Source organism: Takifugu flavidus, chromosome 3 (assembly GCF_003711565.1).
Source record: "Takifugu flavidus isolate HTHZ2018 chromosome 3, ASM371156v2, whole genome shotgun sequence".
In the NCBI taxonomy this organism is placed as follows: domain Eukaryota; kingdom Metazoa; phylum Chordata; class Actinopteri; order Tetraodontiformes; family Tetraodontidae; genus Takifugu; species Takifugu flavidus.
This window is the reverse complement of record NC_079522.1, coordinates 11,269,603-11,288,612: the sequence shown is the minus strand read 5'-3', so window position 1 is coordinate 11,288,612 and position 19,010 is coordinate 11,269,603. Positions and strand designations below refer to the sequence as shown.

Here is a 19,010-nt window from a genome sequence, read left to right as displayed (position 1 = left end):
CCTACCTACCTACCTACTTTTGTCAACTGGACTGAGTTTCTTCTCTTGAAGACGTTCCTTATAGTCCGGAATTTACGGTATTATCGACCATGTCATGTGATTTGCTGAGAAAACGAAACTGGATTGAATTACACTCCAGGAATGATTCGAGGAATGAGTTGAGAGAGGTGGATTATTTCCAGAGGTCTCTTCTTTTCTTTCTATGCACACATCGGGGTCTCGTCTGGGATTTTCATGGCGCAAGACCGCGGTGCTGAGACAAGTGAGTCAGAGTAACGGGTAAATCCCATTACGATTCAATAATGTAACAATGATTCCCGACAAAACAGCACAGAGGGACGTTGGCAGGGAGGATGACGAAGGAGAAACAGACACGCCGTCCAAACTGTCCCTAATCAGCTGGAACATTGATGGGCTTGACGGAGAGAAACAGCCTGAAAGAGCGAGAGGTCTCTGCTCATGTTTAACGTCGTAAGTTGATCACAACCAACATGCTTGTGACCATGAAAACACACAGTATTCACATTTTACCGTAGCGCATTCACAGAGGGTTAAAATACCCTTATTACTTCATAATAACTACTACTACTACGATCATCATCATCACAGCTATTTTAATAGGAATAGCGAGCGTTAAAGGTCCAATGTGCTTGAATAACTCTGTCCTATGTAGTTTAATTAACGAAATATGATACGTATAGTCAGACCTTGTTCATAACATTAAAATGTAAGTCCGGTGTTTTGTTTCACTGAGCAATTAAGACATTTCTGTCATTTTTACTACAGGTCCCTTGTGATCCAGCATGATTATTATGGCTTGTTAAACTTGGTTTACTGTTGTACAGATACTCTGCTGATGTGGTGTTACTTCAGGAGCTCGTCCCACCTTATTGCCGCTTCCTGAAGAACCGACTGTCAACCGCCTACACCTTTATTGAAGGTGGATAAAAGACAGATGGAGGAGACTTCTGCTTGAATTTGTTCTTTCTTTCTCATGCGCCTCATTAATTTTTTTGCTCATGCTGATCAGGTGGAAAAGAAGGTTACTATACAGCGATGTTGCTTAAGAAATCTCGCATAACATTGCTGGACTGGAAGATCATCGCCTTTCCAACCACGAGAATGGCGAGGAACCTTCTTGTTGCTAAGGTTTGTTCACAGACACGAGACTCAAGATTCTTTTAATCACTGCAAAACCAGAAATCTCTAATGTATACTCAGGTGCTGTTCAAAGGCCAGAAACTCTGTCTGATGACTTCCCATTTGGAGAGCGGCAAACCCCATGCGGGAGAGCGGATGCGACAGCTACAGCTGCTTCTGAAGAAGATGACTGAGGTGCCTGATGATGTCAACATCCTGTTTGGAGGAGACACTAACCTGAGAGATGCAGAGGTTTGTTTTAGATCACCTGGTCCGCTCACTTCAACATCAAGTCGTCATGAAGGAAGACCGTCACGGATTAGAGTTTTATTAGAATTAGATTTGGATGAAAAAAAAGTATGTTTGTCTGTTTTTGGAATTGGAAAATTCCTGCCTTGTTTATAATACCGTAACAGTTTGTTTGCTTGTATAATCAGGCATTGGTGATCATGCTGTAATATTTAATTACATGACAACTTTTATCTGTTCAGGTAGCACGCGTGGGCCTTCCAATCTGTATACGTGATGTCTGGGAACAGCTGGGAGAGCCGGAAGATTGTCACTACACATGGGACACTCTGACCAACACCAATAAGGATGTGGATTTCATCTGTCGTATCCGCTTTGACCGTCTCTACCTGAGGCAGTCTGCTAAAGATGGCATCCCTCAGTTGAAACCTGATAGCATGGCTCTGTTAGGACTGGAGAAGTTGGAGTGTAAACGCTACATCAGTGATCACTGGGGGATCTACTGCAAGTTCAGCACTGAGTAGAAGTGCATAACAAAAAAAGCCCGGAGCCTCAAAACCTTAAACACTAAATTAAAGGATAGTTTAAATCCCATTGGCTCAATCAATCAATCAATCAATCAATCAATCTTTATTTACAAGAATGCAATTGTCCAAAAATGTATGAATAAACACTAAAGTAAGTTTGTTTTTGTTTTTCTTTATTTGGCGATTCCAAAAGCAGCCGTTTCTGTCGAAGAGCGCGCGTGTCTCTTTAACAATCACGTGATCGCCGTCGTAACCTAGGAGACGTTTTGTTTACATCCGGGTTGTCAGACTCGAAAAGAAGAGGGGCAGCAGCACGCCCCCGACACCGCAGCAAAGCGGATTAAAGTCCCGCAGAGATGGCAGGGGAGGCTGAAGACGAGATTCCAGGTGTATAGAGACATCTAGTTACACTTTTCATGCTTTCGGAATGAATAACTGTTCATCTGAATGTTGCTTTTCGAAGCAAATTAGAGGAACCGGGAGTTTATTTTAGCGTCTTTAGCTTGTTAGCTAAACGAAATTTTATTTAAGTAACGACTTCCCCGTCGCGCTGACATTTTTCTCTAAATTTTAATTTCCCGTCTCAGGGGTGGTTTATTTTCTTATCTCAATTCTGTTTTCGTGTAAATATTTTAGATTCGCTTTGTATTTGGAAACGTAATATTTTATAGTTCAGTCGAAGCCGTGTGAGGCAAATTTTGAAAATAATATCACGGTATTTGAAGCATCTTATTAATAATTTCAGCTAAGTTTTCTGTTTCTGCTGCAGTTCTTTATTGAATGAATTTGTCAGCTGCAAACTATGGATTAAGCCAAATTGTAATTCATTCAAAACAAATTTATTTGTGATGCTATATTCAACTTTTACTTGTAATACTTGTTGCTTTTACCCCCTCTTGCAGCTCATGAACATTGATTTAATCATCACCATCTTACAGAAATGCTTACAATGTGTCAAATATGAAAGTTTCACTTTTTAAAAATGTATTTTGTATATTTTTTGGTGGCTGGACTTTTCTTTCTTTCCGCCCCCAAATATACTCAGTTTATAGATTTTTATGTTATCGTGACCATTTTTAATTAAGTGATTGATAGTCTGATGATTGTATTTAATGGTCAAATTTGTAAAGGTCGTTGACCGTTTGCTTTTTCTTGTTTTTTCAACAGAAACTGGAGCTGTTTTCACTTTTGGAAAGAGCAAATTTGCTGACAACATCCCCAGCAAATTCTGGCTAAAAAATGACATTCCGTTAAAAATAGCCTGTGGTGACGAGCATACCGCCTTAATAACAAGTAACAGATTTTTAAAATGTGTTTTCTCTCATTCTTTTCTGCCTATGGTGTGATTTTCTGCTAAAGAGAGATTACGTTTTGCAGAAAACGGGCGACTGTTCATGTTTGGCAGCAACAACTGGGGTCAGCTGGGTCTGGGATCCAAAAGGACTGTGAACAAGCCTACTTGTGTCAAAGGTCAGCCTTTAAATAGCTCTCCGTTTCTAAAAGTAGTGCCAGAAAAAGATGGCATCATCCTGAAGTGCTGCCACTCACAGCTGATCTCAGCATCCTGTGAACATCAGCATCACCATTTATTTAGTCTGTATCCTGCTTCATGTGGGAGATTAGAGGTGAGTTGGGAAAGGAGAATCTGAGACATGAGTTCCCAACATAATCCTGTTCTGGAAGACCCATAATCTGATCTAATCTAGAGAGGGCTGGTGCAGGAGAACTGTCCAGAACCAGACCCTGTCCAACACAGCTGAATGTTGTGTTAAACTCTTTGTTAATTCATGTTTTTATGTCTCCAGCTCTGAAAACTGAGAAGGTTCTCCTGGTGGCCTGTGGACGGAACCACACTCTCATCTGCACTGGTCAGAATAGGAATCTGCAGCCCTGGACGCAGGTTTGACGCAGGCTGGGATGCTGATTTTTGTTTCCCATCTCACAGCTCAGGGAAAAGTGTTTTCCAGCGGCGGGAACAGTGAGGGTCAGCTGGGCCTCGGAGACTGCGAGGAGAGGACGACTTTCCAAAGAATTCACGCCTTTGATTCGCTCGGACCGGTCAAAATGCTTGCAGCTGGTTCAAACACCTCTGCTGCCCTCACAGGTGACGTTTCAGCCGTTTTATTAAATGTTAATGAATCATGTTTTCAGTATTGGAAATAGATGAATGAAGAATGGGGACACATTTTATTCCAGAGAGTGGGAAACTGTTCATGTGGGGCGACAACACAGAAGGTCAGATTGGTCTGGCGAAGGAAAGCCACGCCCCCTCGCCACAGGAAGTCGATGTGGGAGGACCAATCAGCTGGGTGTCCTGTGGTTACTACCATTCTGCCTTTGTGACGGGTGAGGCTTGTTGGCAGCATTTCAGGGTTTATCTCGATTGTTTTCTGGAGGGTGAAAGTGTGTTGTGGGCTGTGCTGACAGCTGATGGCGCTCTTTACACCTTTGGAGAGCGTGACAGCGGAAAACTGGGTCTGACCACAGAGCAGCTGCCTCGACACCGCGTCCCTCAGATGGTGAAGAGCATCAAAGAGCCGGTGACGCAGGTGGCGTGTGGCGGCGGACACACGGTGGCGCTGACAGGTAGAAGGCGTTGTCCCGGCAACATCCCAGACGTGACTGCGACTCTCTTTTATGGTCTGGGTTTCTCTGTTTTCAGAGGAGCGGCTGTTCACTTTTGGTCTAGGTCAGTTCGGACAGCTGGGCCACGGGACGTTCATCTTCGAGTCGCGGCTGCCGAGGCCCGTGGAGCACTTTAAAAAAGGACGAGTCTGTCAGGTGGCGTGTGGAGAAAACCACACAGCTGTCATCACGGGTAAATACTGCGGCGAACACGAGCCCGCCTGTCCTCAAAGGCCTGCGTTTGCTGCGCTCTGAAGATGTGGAATGTGTCTGTTGAAGATGGCGGACTGCTGTACACGTTTGGAGACGGGCGACACGGTAAACTGGGACTGGGAGAGGAAAACTTCACCAACCAGTTCAAACCCACTGTGTGCTCGCGGTTCCTGAAGTATGGCGTTCAGGCGGTGGGTGTTTCACATATGCGGAATATTTTAAATTTAGATTTTGCAGACTATCTTTTTTTAAAATGGAAGCTTGGCTCTGGTTCTTCAGGCTACGTGCGGCGGCTGCCACATGGTGGTGCTGGCCCGGCCGAGGGATGGGGACGGCGGAGACGTGACGCTGGAGGAAGACGATGTGATTGAATACGTCCTAGAGAAGCCGTACGGGGAGGTGCTGGGATGCACGCTGGATTCTTCCACGCTGAACAGGAGCCTCTCCGCACGGGTCCGCAGGCGCGAGAGGGTGCGTGTCGAATTCATCTCTGACTCCGTTTACATCATTAGCAAAGAATCAAAAGACTGAAATCAGATCAGTTATTCCATAAAAAGAGGTCTGTGGCGCCCACATGACTCGGCTTCTCCTTCAGGAGAGATCCCCGGACCAGTTTGGCGCCATGTTCTGCACACTACCCACCATGACGCCCGGCTACCTCCACCCGCCCCTGTCCGTCCCCGGCCACGCCACCCTGCCCAGAGCGTCTGAGCTCACCCACAGGAAGCTTCCCAACGGCCTTGAGCGCCACGGGAGCACGGGCTCCAACCTGCAGGGTACCTACCTCACCTCCACGTTCCTGTGCCACATCTGTTTGTACAAGAGGAAAATAGACGGGCAAAGCGTGAAACCTGTCCCTCCTCCTTTTTTCTACTTCGTCAGAGCAGGCAGGAGACGACCCGGGCAGTGTTGTGGAGAGCCTGACAGACGCCGACAGCGTTAAAGGCCTGGGGGAAACCACAGATTTCCTCAACATGGTGAGAGAGAACTGAAGACGGCCTGATTACACCTGTGAATTGAGCAAAGTTTACAAAGTTTTTAATTCATCCTGACAGACACACGTGATGCAGCTGGACCCTGTTGAGAAAACACTGACACTGACTCCAGTGCAGAAGGTAAGACATTTCTCACAGCACTCAGGCTGATTTCCCACCTTTCCCCTCAATCTCTTCCTGGTTACACGAAGCTTCGTCGTGAGGTTGATCTCTGAGGTCGTTCCCGCTGTCTGTGAAATCTCAAGCTTCTCTCATCTAGAGAGGTTGATCCTTGCTAACCACAGGTGTTAAAACCTAAAAGCAGCCGCTAAATCCAACAACATCATTTAGCATTCGAGCTAGTGAGAGAAACCCGACCCCAGGCACCACCTCGATGAGGACGTTGGGGAGATTTGTGAACATTTCCCATAATTCTGTCATGTGTTTCTGATTTTTCTACTGTCATTTTCATGTTTCACTCCTCTAATGCATGCCTCTCTTTCATCTTCTTCCTGCTTTCTCATGCCGGGGGTAGAGGAAGGGTAAGAATGGTAAGACCAATAGAGAGCAGAAAGAAAACCAAAAAACTGAGAGACTCCCGAAGCAGAGCAGTTTCTCCTCCACTTCCCCGTCTCACAAGAGTGGCAGCGCCGGGAGGGAGCTTTTGAGACACCACAGTTCTCGTTCCCTCGGCTCTCAGAGGCAAAAAACCAGCGGCCAGAACAAAGAGAACCTGATCCTGGCTGTGGAGCAGCTGCAGAGGATCCACAGGAAAAACAAAACTCACGTAGAGAACGATGAGAAGGCAGATTCTCAGCAGCAGCTCAGGCCAGCCGAAGGGAAACAGCAGCTGACAGAGGTTGGCAGGAGACCCGAGGCCGCTGCGTCTGAGTCTGCGGCTGCAAAAGTAAAGCAAGTGCAGCAGAAACGTGCTAAAAGCAAGGTCATAGTTGTGAGGAGTGCAGGACTTAGCTCGCCAGCTAAAGCCACTGACTCGCCTGGGTTTCATCTAAGCGATGCGTTGAATGAGGAGAGCACAAAGAGCACTGAGAGGGAAAAGCAGCCAGACGCTCCCAGGATCATCCACACTTCTAAAAAGTCAAAAAATGACAAAAACAAAAGAGTGCTGCAAGATAGGAAACAGCCTGAGGAAAAGCAAGAAACGACAAACGTTAGCGTGCTGGCCGGAGCTGCTTCTGTCGCAGCGGCAGCGGCGCTCATGCATGAAGGGTCCGGAAGGTTGTTCAAGTCTTCGTCTCCGTCTGAGGACAGCCAGAGTGTCCTCAGAGCCCAGAGTGAAGAATCCGAAGCCCACGGTGCCAGTTTTAGCAACAAATCTGCAGTTAGCATCAACATCCAACCTCCAGCGAGTCCCAGCGAGACAGAAGGAAGTCAGGATAAAAGCGAGTCCGTCACGGCCAATGAGGAAGATGAGAAGGAAAGCATACAGGGCAGGAGGAGGAGGAGGAGGAGGAGGAGGAGGAGGAGGAGGAGGAGGAGGAGGAGGAGGAGGAAGAGAAGGAGGATCAGAAGGAAGAACAGAAAACCAGTGCAGATGTTAGCGAGGAAGAGGAGGAAAATATCACTCAGAGTTCCGATAAAGCAAGCGATGAAGAAAAAGAAGGGGACAGTGACACTCTTCATCCAGAAGATGAGTCACAGTCTGATGTAGAGGATGAGGAGGGAGGTGAAAGCAGATCTGAAGGGGAAGAGGAGGAGGAGAAGAGGAGGAGGAGCGAAGCAGTACAGCAGAAAGTGAAAGTGAAGATGAAAAAAAGGGAGAGAGAAAAGAAAGAGATGTAGAAGAAGAGGAGGGGGAAAGTGAGGTGGAGGAAAGTGAGGAAGGGTCAGATCATGAGAGTGAGAGGAAAAAAGCCTCTGAAAGTGAGGAAGAGGGTGAGGAAGAAGAGGCAGATTCATTAAGTGAAGAGGAAGAGGGTGACAGCAAGTCTGATGCTGAAGAAAGTGATGCAGAGAGTGAGACAGAGGGAGAGGGAGCTGAGGAAGAGCAGAGCAGCACTGAAAAAGAAGAGAGTAATGAGGAAGAGCAGAGCAGCACTGAAAAAGAAGAGAGTAATGAGGAAGAGCAGAGCAGCACTGAAAAAGAAGAAGAGAGTAATGAGGAAGAGCAGAGCAGCACTGAAAAAGAAGAGAGAGTAATGAGGAAGAGCAGAGCAGCACTGAAAAAGAAGAGAGTAATGAGGAAGAAGAGGAGGAGGAAGAGAGTGAAAATAATGAAGAAGAAGAAAGTGAAGAAGAGGATCAGAAAGATGAGGAAGAAGAGACTGGTGAAGAGGACGAAGAGGAAGAGGAGGAATCTGAAGAACAAAATCAAGAAGAGGAGGCTGAGGAAGAAGAGGATGGAGAAACTGATGTGCAGGAAGAGGAGGAAGAAGAGGAGGAGACTGAAAAAGAAGAGGAGGATGAAGAGGAGGAGACTGAAAAAGAAGAGGAGAAGAAGAGGAGACTGAAAAAGAAGAGGAGAATGAAGAGGAGGAGACTGAAAAAGAAGAGGAGGATGAAGAAGAAGAAACTGATAGAGTAGAGGAGGAAGAAGATGCAGAAGAGAATGAGGAAGAGGAAGAAGAAGAGAGTAACAGTGAGGAAGATGAAGAGAGTGACGGTGAGGAAGAGGAGGATGAAGAGAGTGACAGTGAGGAAGAGGAAGGTGAAGAGATGAGAGTGACAGTGAGGAAGATGAGGAAGAAGAGAGTGAGAGCGAGGAAGAGGAAGGTGAAGAGAGTGAGAGCGAGGAAGAGGAAGAAGAGAGTGACAGAGAGGAAGATGAGGAAGAAGAGAGTGACATTGAGGAAGAGGAGGAGATAAAGAAAAAAAAGCGTCCTGTCAAACTTGGGCGGCAGCACAGGTCAGGGGTCAAAGGTCAGGCAGCAGAACCTAAGGAGTTCTGGGGTGACGTGTTGCCTCAATACCTCAACCTGAAATAAGACAAATGCCGTTTATTCCTGTCCCAGTGGAGCCAGTCAGCCCATCACTGGTTCCTCTGGAAGGTTTGAACGCCTCCGATCAGGGTCATGTGACCCGTCCGATCAGGGTCATGTGACCCGTCCGATCAGGGTCATGTGACCCGTCCGATCAGGGTCCATCCCTCACGGTGCCTTTCCCACTTTGTGCTCCTCCAGAGCTGCTTTTCTGTTTGTTCTCCAGTGCGATTTATTTGTTCATGTTTCTCCTGTTTCATTCAAACGTTGTTGACGTTTGTGTTTTTATTTCTGTTCTTGCTGTTTTTGTTTCAAAGGTCAGTTTTCTCCTCTTGGCTCTTTGACATAAAAGAATAAAACGTTCTTTTTTATGCTGCATTTGAAAAAGGTGGTTTTTCTGTCGTTTGAACACCTCGACTCTGGGAACCACAGAGGTAGAGGAACCTTATTTCTCTGCCAGATGGTTCTGTTCTGTTCTGTTCTGTTCTGTTCTGTTCTGTTCTGTTCTGTTCTGTTCAGTCCCACTAACTGGGCTCTTGTAAGCTGCTTGTTGATTGGACGGTTTCTCTCAGGTGGGTTCTGTTTTCCGTCTTTTCAGTCGTCCCGTTGTCCTGTAACACCTGAAATGTTCCCCGTCCACCAAACGTCTGTTTGTTCTGTTGCTGTTTCCTGTTTGTTTCCACCTTCGTTAGGGTTAGGGTCTCCTTCTCCTTTATTTCAAACCTTCCTCTTTTGTGGTTTTGATCAGGTTGTTTCCCTTCTGCTCTAAAGTCCGCTGTTTCTTTTCAGGATTTGACAAATGTGTTGACACCTGGAGACGAAGACAAAGCCGAGGAAGAGGAGGACACGGATGGTGAGGAAGAAGAGGAGGAGGAGGAAGAGGAGGACACGTCCTTGGAAGTGAAGCCAGCAGGAGCCCAGAGTCCTGTCAGTCGATTGGCCGTCCTCGGAGCTTTTATTGATTATTGCTCTTCCTGCTAACCTGTAACATCGGATCTTTCCAGAAACCCAACCAGATGAAAGAATCTGAACCTGACGGAGAGCAGAAACGTGATGGAGGTCTGTCCAAAACAGGTTTTTATCAAAGTAAAAGAGCCAAAATCATTTAAAAAAGAAGAAAAGCAGAAATATGTTTTGTCGACAGCAGCTGAAATAGCTGAGCAGCCTCGAACAACCGGTGAGGAGACGGGAAAAGACGGCAGCACACCAGCCAATGGGAAATCAGAGCGCAGCTCCAACAGCCAATCAGGAGCCGGCAAAAAGGTACGAGAGCTAAAAAGGTATTTCACAGTAGAGAATCGGAGAAGAAACCCTGGAAGGCTGCCCTAATCGCTGTCCACCGATCAGCTGTCGCTCTTCAGGCGGCTGTCCTTTAACAGGTCCAAGCAGAACAACACGGACCAAACCTCGGCGGAGGCGGCCGCCCGAGGGGACGCGTCCCTCCAGGAGGAGCCTCCCCCCGTCGCCGGGAGCGGCGCTGCAGAAAAACACAAAGAAGGAGCTCCGCAGCAGCCTGTGTCCCCTGGAGTTCGCGGCCCTCGCTCAGGAACCTGCAGCGTCCTGTGATCCTGGGACCAGAACCCCCGGGGGGCACAAGCTGCGGTTCAGTGTTACAGAACATTTTCCTTGGAGTCACTTCACTGAAATCAGTGGTGTGTTGCCTCCTCTTCACTGGATCTCTGCTGACTGCGATGACGCCAGGCAGATGCTCATCGCATGTGTGAAGGGACACGTGTGTTTTCAGGGAAGCTTCACTTGCATTACCAGCAGTTCCCTTCGGGGCCGGTGCTGTTTTTATGTAGATCACGTCCCACGTTTGATGTTGAGAGCGCACCTCACTGTCACTGTGAGCCATCCCCGTACAAATGATCATCTCTTCATTTATGTTCACGGTGACTGTTTTTTAAACTGTTCGAGGGTTTTTAAGTGAAGCTTGATTATCTGTCCTTATTATGATGTCATCTTATAACTCCCTCAGCCACGGTTAGTGATGTACAGCTGAGCCTCCTCCACCAGTATGACCTGTACAACCATGTCGGTGGTTGGGTTTTACCTTTGAACTATAACTGTTTTCTTGTTGGCCATGATGCTTGTGTGTGTGTGTGTGTGTGTGTGTGTGTGTGTGTGTGTGTGTGTGTGTGTGTGTGTGTGTGTGTGTGTGTGTGTGTGTGTGTGTGAGAGAGAGAGAGAGGATGAGATTACCTTATTTATTGTGACGTGAGCACTGTTGCACTTTTTGATGTGATTTGTATCAGTTTTCCCAGCTTTTTATTCTGACAGATAATCTCATTGCTATTAATGTCAAATGTTGGGATATAAATAAAACATTTTGATACGAAGCTAAAGACCAGTCTAGTGTCTGGTATTCATTTTAAAACAAATAGTTTCATGTTGGCGAACGGATTGTTCCCAACATAAATTTTGTTTTTTCAGTGACGTTCTGAATGTTTCGGCCCGACAGCAACGGGGCGCCATGACAACATCCCACCAGCAGGCGGCGCCAGACGTGCATCCTGGCGCCCGTTTCTTCTTCGGTGGTTTTGCTTTGACAGCATTACTGCTTCTTCTGGAGCTGCGCAGTTATTTGTGTTTATTCATAAAAAAAAAACATCAAATATACTATCAATAGGAAAAATATGGAGGAATATCATAACCCCAACGAGGTTTGTCTATACAATTTACATTTATTCATAAATTTACTGGTTTTAGGCACTTGTTTAGCCATTGCTCGCGTTTGTTCCACATCATAATAGAGACGATTGAGGCACTTTTTTTTTACCGATAACATCCTTCATTCCATTTATTATATGTGCTTAATATTTTAAATTAAGAAGAATTCAGTCTCGTCCATAAACGCTTCTATTGTGCCGACAAAATCTGACTAATTCGCTTTTTGATCGCATTTGATCTGTGTTTCTGATTTTCAGGGCTCTTTTAACGCAGAAGAAGCCGATACCATCGTTAAAGAGGTAAGTTTAGCTTTTTAACGCCATCACTTTAGAGGGTTTGAGTCGCTAAATTCATCAATACGTGACTGGAACTGTTTAATTTTAGATGGTTTAATTATTCTGATACGGTTTGTTGAACTTCTGGAGCGATCTGGATTGTGTCAAAAACCAGCCAGGAAAACATAAATCCACAGTCGTGTCTGATTCCACGATAGAAAAACAAAGTGGTTGTTCTTTATTTCAGTCTCTCCAGGCTGAAACACAACCCAGTGACTCCCGCATGACTGCAGATGATCACTCTTTTATCTGTTGTTTTGGTCCCAGTGCATCGAGAACATCATCGGCGGCACCGACTACAGCCAGAACCAGGTGAACAAATGGACGGCCAGCATCGTGGAGCGCTGCCTCGCTCAGCTTGTCAAACAGGGCAAAGCCTACAAATACATCGGTAGGATGGCGTGAAACCGCCCTCGGGTGGAGTTTCAGGGTGGAGAAGTCAGACTCACCGTGTTTGTTCCGACAGTGACCTGCGCCGTCATGCAGAAAACCGGAGCGGGCCTCCACTCGGCCAACTCCTGCTACTGGGACACCAGCATGGACGGTAGGCGGCAGAGCGTGGCAAAATCTCTCTCAAGGGTTCAACGACACGTTGATTCATATGAACGTGAAAATGCTGCTAAACCGGAGAGTCTCGGGTTTCATTCTTGCGGCAAAAAGAGTTTAATGGAATATAAAGTGAATCATTTTGTGGTTCTTCCAAACACTTGTGCCTGCAGGTAGCTGTACTGTGCGGTGGGAAAACCGCACCATGTACTGCATCGTCAGCGTGTTTGCGGTGGGCGTTTGATGGATCAAACCTTCCTGTGAGCAGCAGGGGCCCCAAGTGCCAGGAGACTCCGTCAGAGAGCCGCGGTCTCCGGTGCTCAGTTGCATGTGAACGCCACCATCTCCCCACATTTACTTTCTTTCATCGCCAAAGTGCTTCACCACTGTTTTTATTTATCACTTGCCAAACACGCCTCCATTTTCTTGATGTTATCACTTTAAAAAGCTTTTATATATATATATATATATACTCAAAGTGAAGAAAAATAAAACAGCGGTTAAATGGTTGATCACTTTGTTCAGACTTTTGTGAGCTTCTAAACTGCTGGAATTTATTTCCACTTAAATTTGTTTTGCTTGCTTAAAAAATAAACCCAGTTTAGCCAGTGAAAAGACGCAGCCAACAAAGGGAACATTGTCACCGTTGAGCGCCCTTCACATGACTGATCAGGCTGAAGACCTTGTGCGCTTCTCAACACCGAGCAGTTGAAAAGCTGATCTGTCTGCAGAACTGGGTGGCCTCTCTCCACGGATTAAGACAAAACATGTTGAAAGGAGACAAGATCAACATCTGGAGCTGTCAAAGACACTACATGGAGAAAACATTAAACATGACCTGTTGTGTTGAACAGGGTCTAGATCAGGGGTGGGCAAATCCAGTCCTCGAGGGCCAGATCCAAGCCGGACTTTCTGTCCTACAGGTAAACACTTTCACCTGAGGTTCCATTTACCTGGTGAAGGCGGTTTCTCCCCGGTAGGATGCAAAACCTGGCTGGATTACAGCCTCCATGGATTGGATTTGCCCATCAGAGGTCAAATCCAGTCCTCGAGGGTTGAATTCAAGCCGATTTGCATCCTACCAGGCAGGAAATGCTCTCACCAAGGTAAATGGAACCTCAGGTGAAAGTGTTTACCTGTAGGACAGAAAGTCTGGCTTGGATCCGGCCCTCCATGCCCACCCCTGCTCTAGTTTGTCCTTTTTAGTTACCTACATGATTATTTACTAACTGATATCCAGCATCTGCGAATGAAAAATGAAGGGGGGGGGCACCAAAATTTCATGATCACACGCAGAGCAGAGCTAAAAGTCGGACCCCGCATTTTTCTCCTTCTCTGGCACAAAGTTTCAAGCCTCCCTGAAGCTTTGAGTAGCACCAGTCATAAATGAAGAAGGTTTCAGAAGGGTTCCTCTTTCTGAAGCAGAAAAAAGGAACTATGGGAAAATACTGATATATTTCCTCAGCCTTTGAGCAACAACGGATTGTTTGTGGTCAGAAGAGGTCAGCAACCGAAATATAAAGGAGACATTGTCTCAGTCTTTGGTGCCTGTTCCTGGTGGAGGCCTCGGTCGCGCCTTTAGAAATTCTCCTTGTTGAAGATGAACTTGACGTCGGCCTCGGAGTGAGACAGGCACTGCTTCTGCAGGGACTTCCCCAACTGAGGGGGGCCGCAGAGAAAGACCCCCACTTTCGATCTGTTGGTAACAAACACACCATCTTAGACAAGCATCAGGGTTCATGAGCCACCGTGTGGCCCTGCGGACCTCCACCAGGCGTGCAGAAATAGGAAGAGTCCTCACCCCGGGTGTTTGGATGCAATATTGGTAAACTCATTGTCCCAGTTAGGCTTCCCATAAAGAGTCTTCTGTTTGAGGCCAGTTATCGGGTCATTTTCTGCCTCGTGGTGAACGCGGAAGTGTGCCGCCTGACAGAGGAACAACAAGGTTCAACAGTCTGAAGGAGAGCCACAGCCTCTGTCTCTACGGAGGACGTGTGGGGGCAAAAACTCCGGTACCTCCTTCTCCTTCCACCTGGTGAGGTAGATGTTGTAGCTCAGGAAGTCCGTCATTCCCTTCTCCGTCATCTGACCCTCCAGAGACTGCAGCAGGTCCGCGAACCACTCGAAGGCCTCCGTCTCCGGACACAGCCAGTAGAAGTAGATCTGGGGGCACAAGAGTTGCTCGATCCCTCGTGTCGTCCATCAACTCAGAGGACTTTCAAGGCGGCCGGTTTACCTTCTTGGTGAAGACCTCCTGGTTGTTCTGGATGTGTTTGTACCACACTGACTTGAGGATTGATGCAAAAGGCGTCACGCCGATCCCGGCGCCCACCAGCATTACCACCTCGTAACGGAACACGTCCTCACTGGCTGTACCAAAGGGTCCGTCAATGGCCACTCTGCAAAAGTAGCAACAACAGGAAGTAACTCCCGCCACCATCAAAGACTCCACAAGACCTGCCAGCACCCTTTATACTCTTATATAAACTCTCCTTGAATCATCTTTAGTCATGATAATGTTCAGCCATCCACACAAAGCTAAGCTCGTATTAATTTCTACTCGTGCCGCTCAAGGTCATTTGGATCAAATCCGAAATGAAGCCTTCGGTATTTCTTCGCCTGTGACGACAACAGGGAAATGCTGCTGTTCGATCAGCGGCAGAATAGAGACAGCATGATGACTTCTCACCATCTTCTCAAAGAAAGGAGGAAAATGTTGCAATCATCAACAATAGCAGGCTATTACAGACAAAAGAGCTTTTTCATAGCATTGACGCACTTGGGCAGCTTCCAGGCCTCCTGAGGCTCGCTTTTGTCTCCGCCGCAGGCCTCATACAGCGCCTGTGTCCAGTCCCCGACGATGCGGATGTGGGCGCTGAAGTAGTCCTCCTCGGGCGCAGAGGTCAGGGTGAAGGGATGCCACTCCAGTCTGGAAACCGACGGGCACTGGATGAAGACGTACTGGCCCACCTCCATACGGAAGCCTTTCCTCTTCATCTGCAGCTCCAGGGTTTTAGACGGATGCATCACCACCTGGGGGACAGGGGGCGCCATCAGAGACCCAACAAGCAAAGGCCTGCTAGCATCCTTTTTACGCTGGTACCCACCTTGGTAATAACCACCTTCTGGTGGGATCGATAGAAACGAACGAGCCTTTCGCACACGTAGAGGATCATGGGACCCACCACCCACTTCCACGTCTGGAGGAAATAAAATTAAGGCATGAGACAGATCGCACAATCACCTGATTGGTTGAAACGTCCGCTGTGGTATTTCCCAGCTCACCATTGGTGGATTTCCAGCAAATTCTGGTACGGCACAGGTGGACCCGTTCCTACCCCAGTCCTCAAACCGGTCAGCACACACCGTGGGGTCGTTGGACTTCAGGCTAGCAGGCGTCTGCCCTCGTACGATCCGACTGCAGAGTCAGCAAGTTAGCATTTGGACCCCGTAGACAGGCCATTCTTTTGCATTCTGAGCCCGCCTACCCAAAACCGTGGAGCACGAGTCCGATGAAGAAGATGATGAAGAGATGGTGGGTGTACCAGAACACCTCGAAGTACGACCGGCGGATGACCTCCATGGACGAGGTGATGATGAGGATGAGCGCTAGCGTGATGGCCACGCCTGTCAGGCCCGCGATGGTGGTGAACATGACGATGGTCGGATTCTGCAACGATTTCCATTTACAACGTTCAGTTCAAATCAGTTTCTGGTCAGAAGCGTCTCTGTTTCTGACATTTATTGGCCAATTTCCTCCCTCCACCCCGCAGCTGTTGTCATAGTTCCTGTTTGTAACATACGTAACGTCAGAAATAAATCTTAAATGTCACCAGGGTGTGTGTGTGTGTGTGTGTGTGTGGTGTGTGGGGGGGGGGGGTGTCACTGAAGGGTTCGACAAGTCTGATGAACTTATAGCTGCAGAAAAACGGTTTGACTGTAGCCTGAACATCACGTTTTACTCTCTCAAAGAGGAAGTTTTCCTGAGATAGCAAAATATCCAAAGACAAAAACCACGAAAGAGGACGTTTGTGGGATGAAGCAAAACTTCCCCACTTACACAATCTGAGTTTGACAACTTTGGATCCCTGAGACCAGGAACAACAACAGGAAGTATAACGTTCGATATTTCACCGTCTCGTTTGTCCGAATGGGGTTGAGGAAGGAGGCGTTGTCCCCGGTGCCGATCTCAGACAGGATGAAGGGCAGATAGCTGCTGTTCCGATTGAGCTGTGCGTCCATGAAGAACTCAAAGTTAAACAAGTGTGCAACGATGTGCACGGCTACAGGAGGGGAAAACAGGGAGATCGTAGGTGACAAAGTGCCTTAAGCTCGTAAAAATAAACAACTGTGATGCTGTGAAACAACATTTTGGGGTCTTTATAACTTTATGATCCTCAGTGAAGTTAAAAGGGAGGCTAAAAAAATACCACTGACTTCTGATGGAGTGGGGAAAAACCCCCATGAAACATCGAAAACTGTCCCGCAAGGTCACGTCTTTGCCTCCCTTTCTTTTCCCTGATATTCAGACCTCAGAACCTCTGTCCACCGTGCTTCCTACCTGTGTGGAAGGCGATCATGTAGGCCACCAGCTTGTGAAAGGTGAGGTTCCGATCCAGCTGACGGGCTGCTGTTCGGCTGCAGCACTGAAAAAGAAGAAGACAGCAAATTCAGTCGCGCACAAACAAGCTCGAGCTCGACGGATAATTCGCCGACGTGCTTCTTGGGAGCGAGTTCTGATGATACCTGGATGGATCCACGGAGGAAGGAGAGGAGGTTTCTGCAGACCGGTAGCAGGATGAGCATGCAGTTAAAGTTGAGGCAGGCGGCCGGAGCTCTGGCCCAGGACAGAGCGTGCTGACGGGACCAGAAACACTCCGTTACTTCAGGAGGACCGAATATGGCACGGAAGTAGCTGCTGGCGTCACTGGAAGCTCAGAGGATTAATAAACCTGGCTGAAGAATAAATGAGCTGCTCTGCTGCTCGTTTGAGATTTATTTAAGTTTCACTTCTCTAACTTTCACGGTCACGTAAGGGCGCGTTTGGTCACGACGGAAAGGTCAAAATAAGACATTCAATTAAGCATTTTTTAAAAACGGACAACATCAGCGGCCTTATCTCCCCACAGCTAAATTAAAAAGCTTCAGGTGGCAACATAATGACTTTGCTCTCCACATTCGAGTTGAGCGACATTTGTTCAGGTTCGGATGAGCTGCGCTGCACCTGCACAGCTGTGACTCAGATAGGAACAGGAAGTGAAAACAGCTGCATCCTTTTTCATTTACATCGAGGTTCCCTATGCCCTTTGGTTGAGTTCAAATCAATTTAAAAAACAAATGAAAGACGACTCAAAGGTGCGAAAAGGACTCACCCCGAGCAGGACCCTGGTGTAGAACCACCTATCCACCAGGAAGGCCATGTAGAAGTGGACGAAGAGGAAGGCGTTGATGCCCAACCACACCAGCTGGGAACCAGCAAACACAACTTTCACTTCTTTACATCCAAAACGTGACCCGTCTGTGTCTGAACGCTCAAATTTAAACAGCTACCGCATGTTTTTGCCTTTAACAGAACTGAAATGCCAAAAGAAAACTAACAACTGACAGAAGAGTTTTTTTATTTTCAGCTAATCAGCAAAATGTCCACTGAACAACTGTTTTCTTTGCAAGCTTTATTTTGAGGACTGCTGACATAAATATGAAGGTGCGAGCAAAGATTTTTAAAGAAAATCCTGAATGGAGACGAATGAAAAACCAAACTCACAATCACAAACGTGGAGAGTCCCTCGTTGGCAGCAAAGTTGCCCATGTCTGGAACAAGCTGAGGAGGTGACAGAGGAGGAGGCAGGAGGCAGTGGAGGAGAAGAGTGAAGGGCGGCTGAGCGGTTCTGCCTTTATCTGAGCAGAATAAGGAAGTGGCCCCGCAGGGCGGTCGCCACTGGGGCCGCTCTGGCCAGTCGAGGTGAGCGGTTTTATAGCAACCTGTTCTCCGAATGCGAATGCTTCACATCTGGTGAGTACTGATGGAATTTCCAACCGTAATCTCAAAAAACACCCCTAAACATGGGTTAAGAGGAGAGTGCAAGTTGAATTTTAGACAGCAGTTCCTCATGCAGGGATGAAAACCAAGATGGGAACCTGCTTTGGTCAGCTTTTTATGCATTGGGGGGAAAAAACAACAACAAAAAAACGTTAGCAAGTCATAACCAAAAAAAAGGTTTTCCTGGTTATGTCCTGCTGCCGAGAATTAAAAATGATCCTAAAATGTATCACAGCACATCACGTGCAGGGTGTGAATTGTTAGCCAACAAAAGTTGGACGATAAATGATGAATTTTTGATGCCCAAACCAGGCTAGCTTACATGCTTCAACATTAGCAGCAGTGTTGGTCATTTGAGGAGCAACAAGAACAAAATGAAGTCATCCTCTCAAATTCACACCACATTTTGGGGGCACAACAACTTCACACATGAACTCCTACAGCCCCAAAAGTGATGACCCGGCCCCAGAACAGAACAGAACAGAACAGAACAGAACAGAACAGAACAGAACAGAACAGCACAGAAAAGAACAGAACAGCACAGAACAGAACAGCACAGAAAAGAACAGCACAGAACAGAACAGCACAGAACAGAACATCACAGAACAGCACAGAACAGCACAGCACAGCACAGAAGCGGTGTTGGTACATTACTGCCACCTAGTGGTCAGTAGAGGTGTGACAGCTGCTGGAAGATTAAATGATTACTGCAGAGCTGATTCTTGTCGTGCTTCATTGCCTTTTACTCCCCG

General features: G+C 47.2%; 4 protein-coding genes across 7 annotated transcripts; 3 read left to right on the top strand and 1 right to left on the bottom strand.

Moving 5' to 3' along the window:
• Positions 1–2: 2 nt before the first annotated feature.
• Positions 3–2,072, top strand: LOC130522045 (tyrosyl-DNA phosphodiesterase 2-like). Its single transcript, XM_057025974.1, has 6 exons — positions 3–262; positions 330–471; positions 846–940; positions 1,031–1,149; positions 1,222–1,392; positions 1,632–2,072. The coding sequence occupies exons 1-6, from the start codon at positions 235–237 to the stop codon at positions 1,911–1,913; spliced, it is 837 nt and encodes a 278-aa protein (XP_056881954.1). The 5' UTR covers positions 3–234; the 3' UTR covers positions 1,914–2,072.
• A 51-nt stretch (positions 2,073–2,123) lies between these two features.
• rpgrb (retinitis pigmentosa GTPase regulator b) lies at positions 2,124–11,012 on the top strand. 4 transcript variants are annotated; one of them, XR_008949532.1, is made up of 17 exons: positions 2,124–2,303; positions 3,084–3,209; positions 3,294–3,386; positions 3,722–3,784; positions 3,862–4,020; positions 4,113–4,262; positions 4,344–4,502; positions 4,579–4,734; positions 4,821–4,945; positions 5,034–5,225; positions 5,350–5,530; positions 5,637–5,731; positions 5,810–5,869; positions 6,264–6,279; positions 9,457–9,594; positions 9,672–9,726; positions 9,815–9,901. XR_008949532.1 is itself a non-coding variant. In XM_057025959.1 (17 exons), the coding sequence occupies exons 1-17, from the start codon at positions 2,273–2,275 to the stop codon at positions 10,231–10,233; spliced, it is 2,118 nt and encodes a 705-aa protein (XP_056881939.1). In that variant the 5' UTR covers positions 2,124–2,272; the 3' UTR covers positions 10,234–11,012. The 4 variants fall into 4 exon arrangements, 2 of the variants coding, with proteins under 2 accessions (XP_056881939.1, XP_056881938.1); XR_008949533.1 differs by having other exon boundaries at positions 9,812–9,897; XM_057025959.1 differs by lacking the exon at positions 6,264–6,279 and adding an exon at positions 10,015–11,012 and having other exon boundaries at positions 9,815–9,930.
• A 136-nt stretch (positions 11,013–11,148) lies between these two features.
• On the top strand, positions 11,149–12,728 carry LOC130522046 (dynein light chain Tctex-type 3-like). The gene is made up of 5 exons (XM_057025976.1): positions 11,149–11,330; positions 11,595–11,636; positions 11,940–12,063; positions 12,139–12,216; positions 12,392–12,728. Exons 1-5 carry the CDS (start codon positions 11,304–11,306, stop codon positions 12,460–12,462), a joined length of 342 nt encoding a protein of 113 aa, XP_056881956.1. The 5' UTR covers positions 11,149–11,303; the 3' UTR covers positions 12,463–12,728.
• Positions 12,595–18,173, bottom strand: LOC130522039 (cytochrome b-245 heavy chain). Its single transcript, XM_057025960.1, has 13 exons — positions 17,983–18,173; positions 17,591–17,683; positions 16,965–17,075; positions 16,780–16,864; positions 16,353–16,501; positions 15,707–15,888; positions 15,504–15,636; positions 15,326–15,418; positions 14,998–15,251; positions 14,455–14,617; positions 14,235–14,381; positions 14,020–14,144; positions 12,595–13,914 (listed from the first exon to the last, which is right to left on the bottom strand). Exons 1-13 carry the CDS (start codon positions 18,025–18,027, stop codon positions 13,797–13,799), a joined length of 1,698 nt encoding a protein of 565 aa, XP_056881940.1. The 5' UTR covers positions 18,028–18,173; the 3' UTR covers positions 12,595–13,796.
• Between the last annotated feature and the right edge of the window lie 837 nt (positions 18,174–19,010).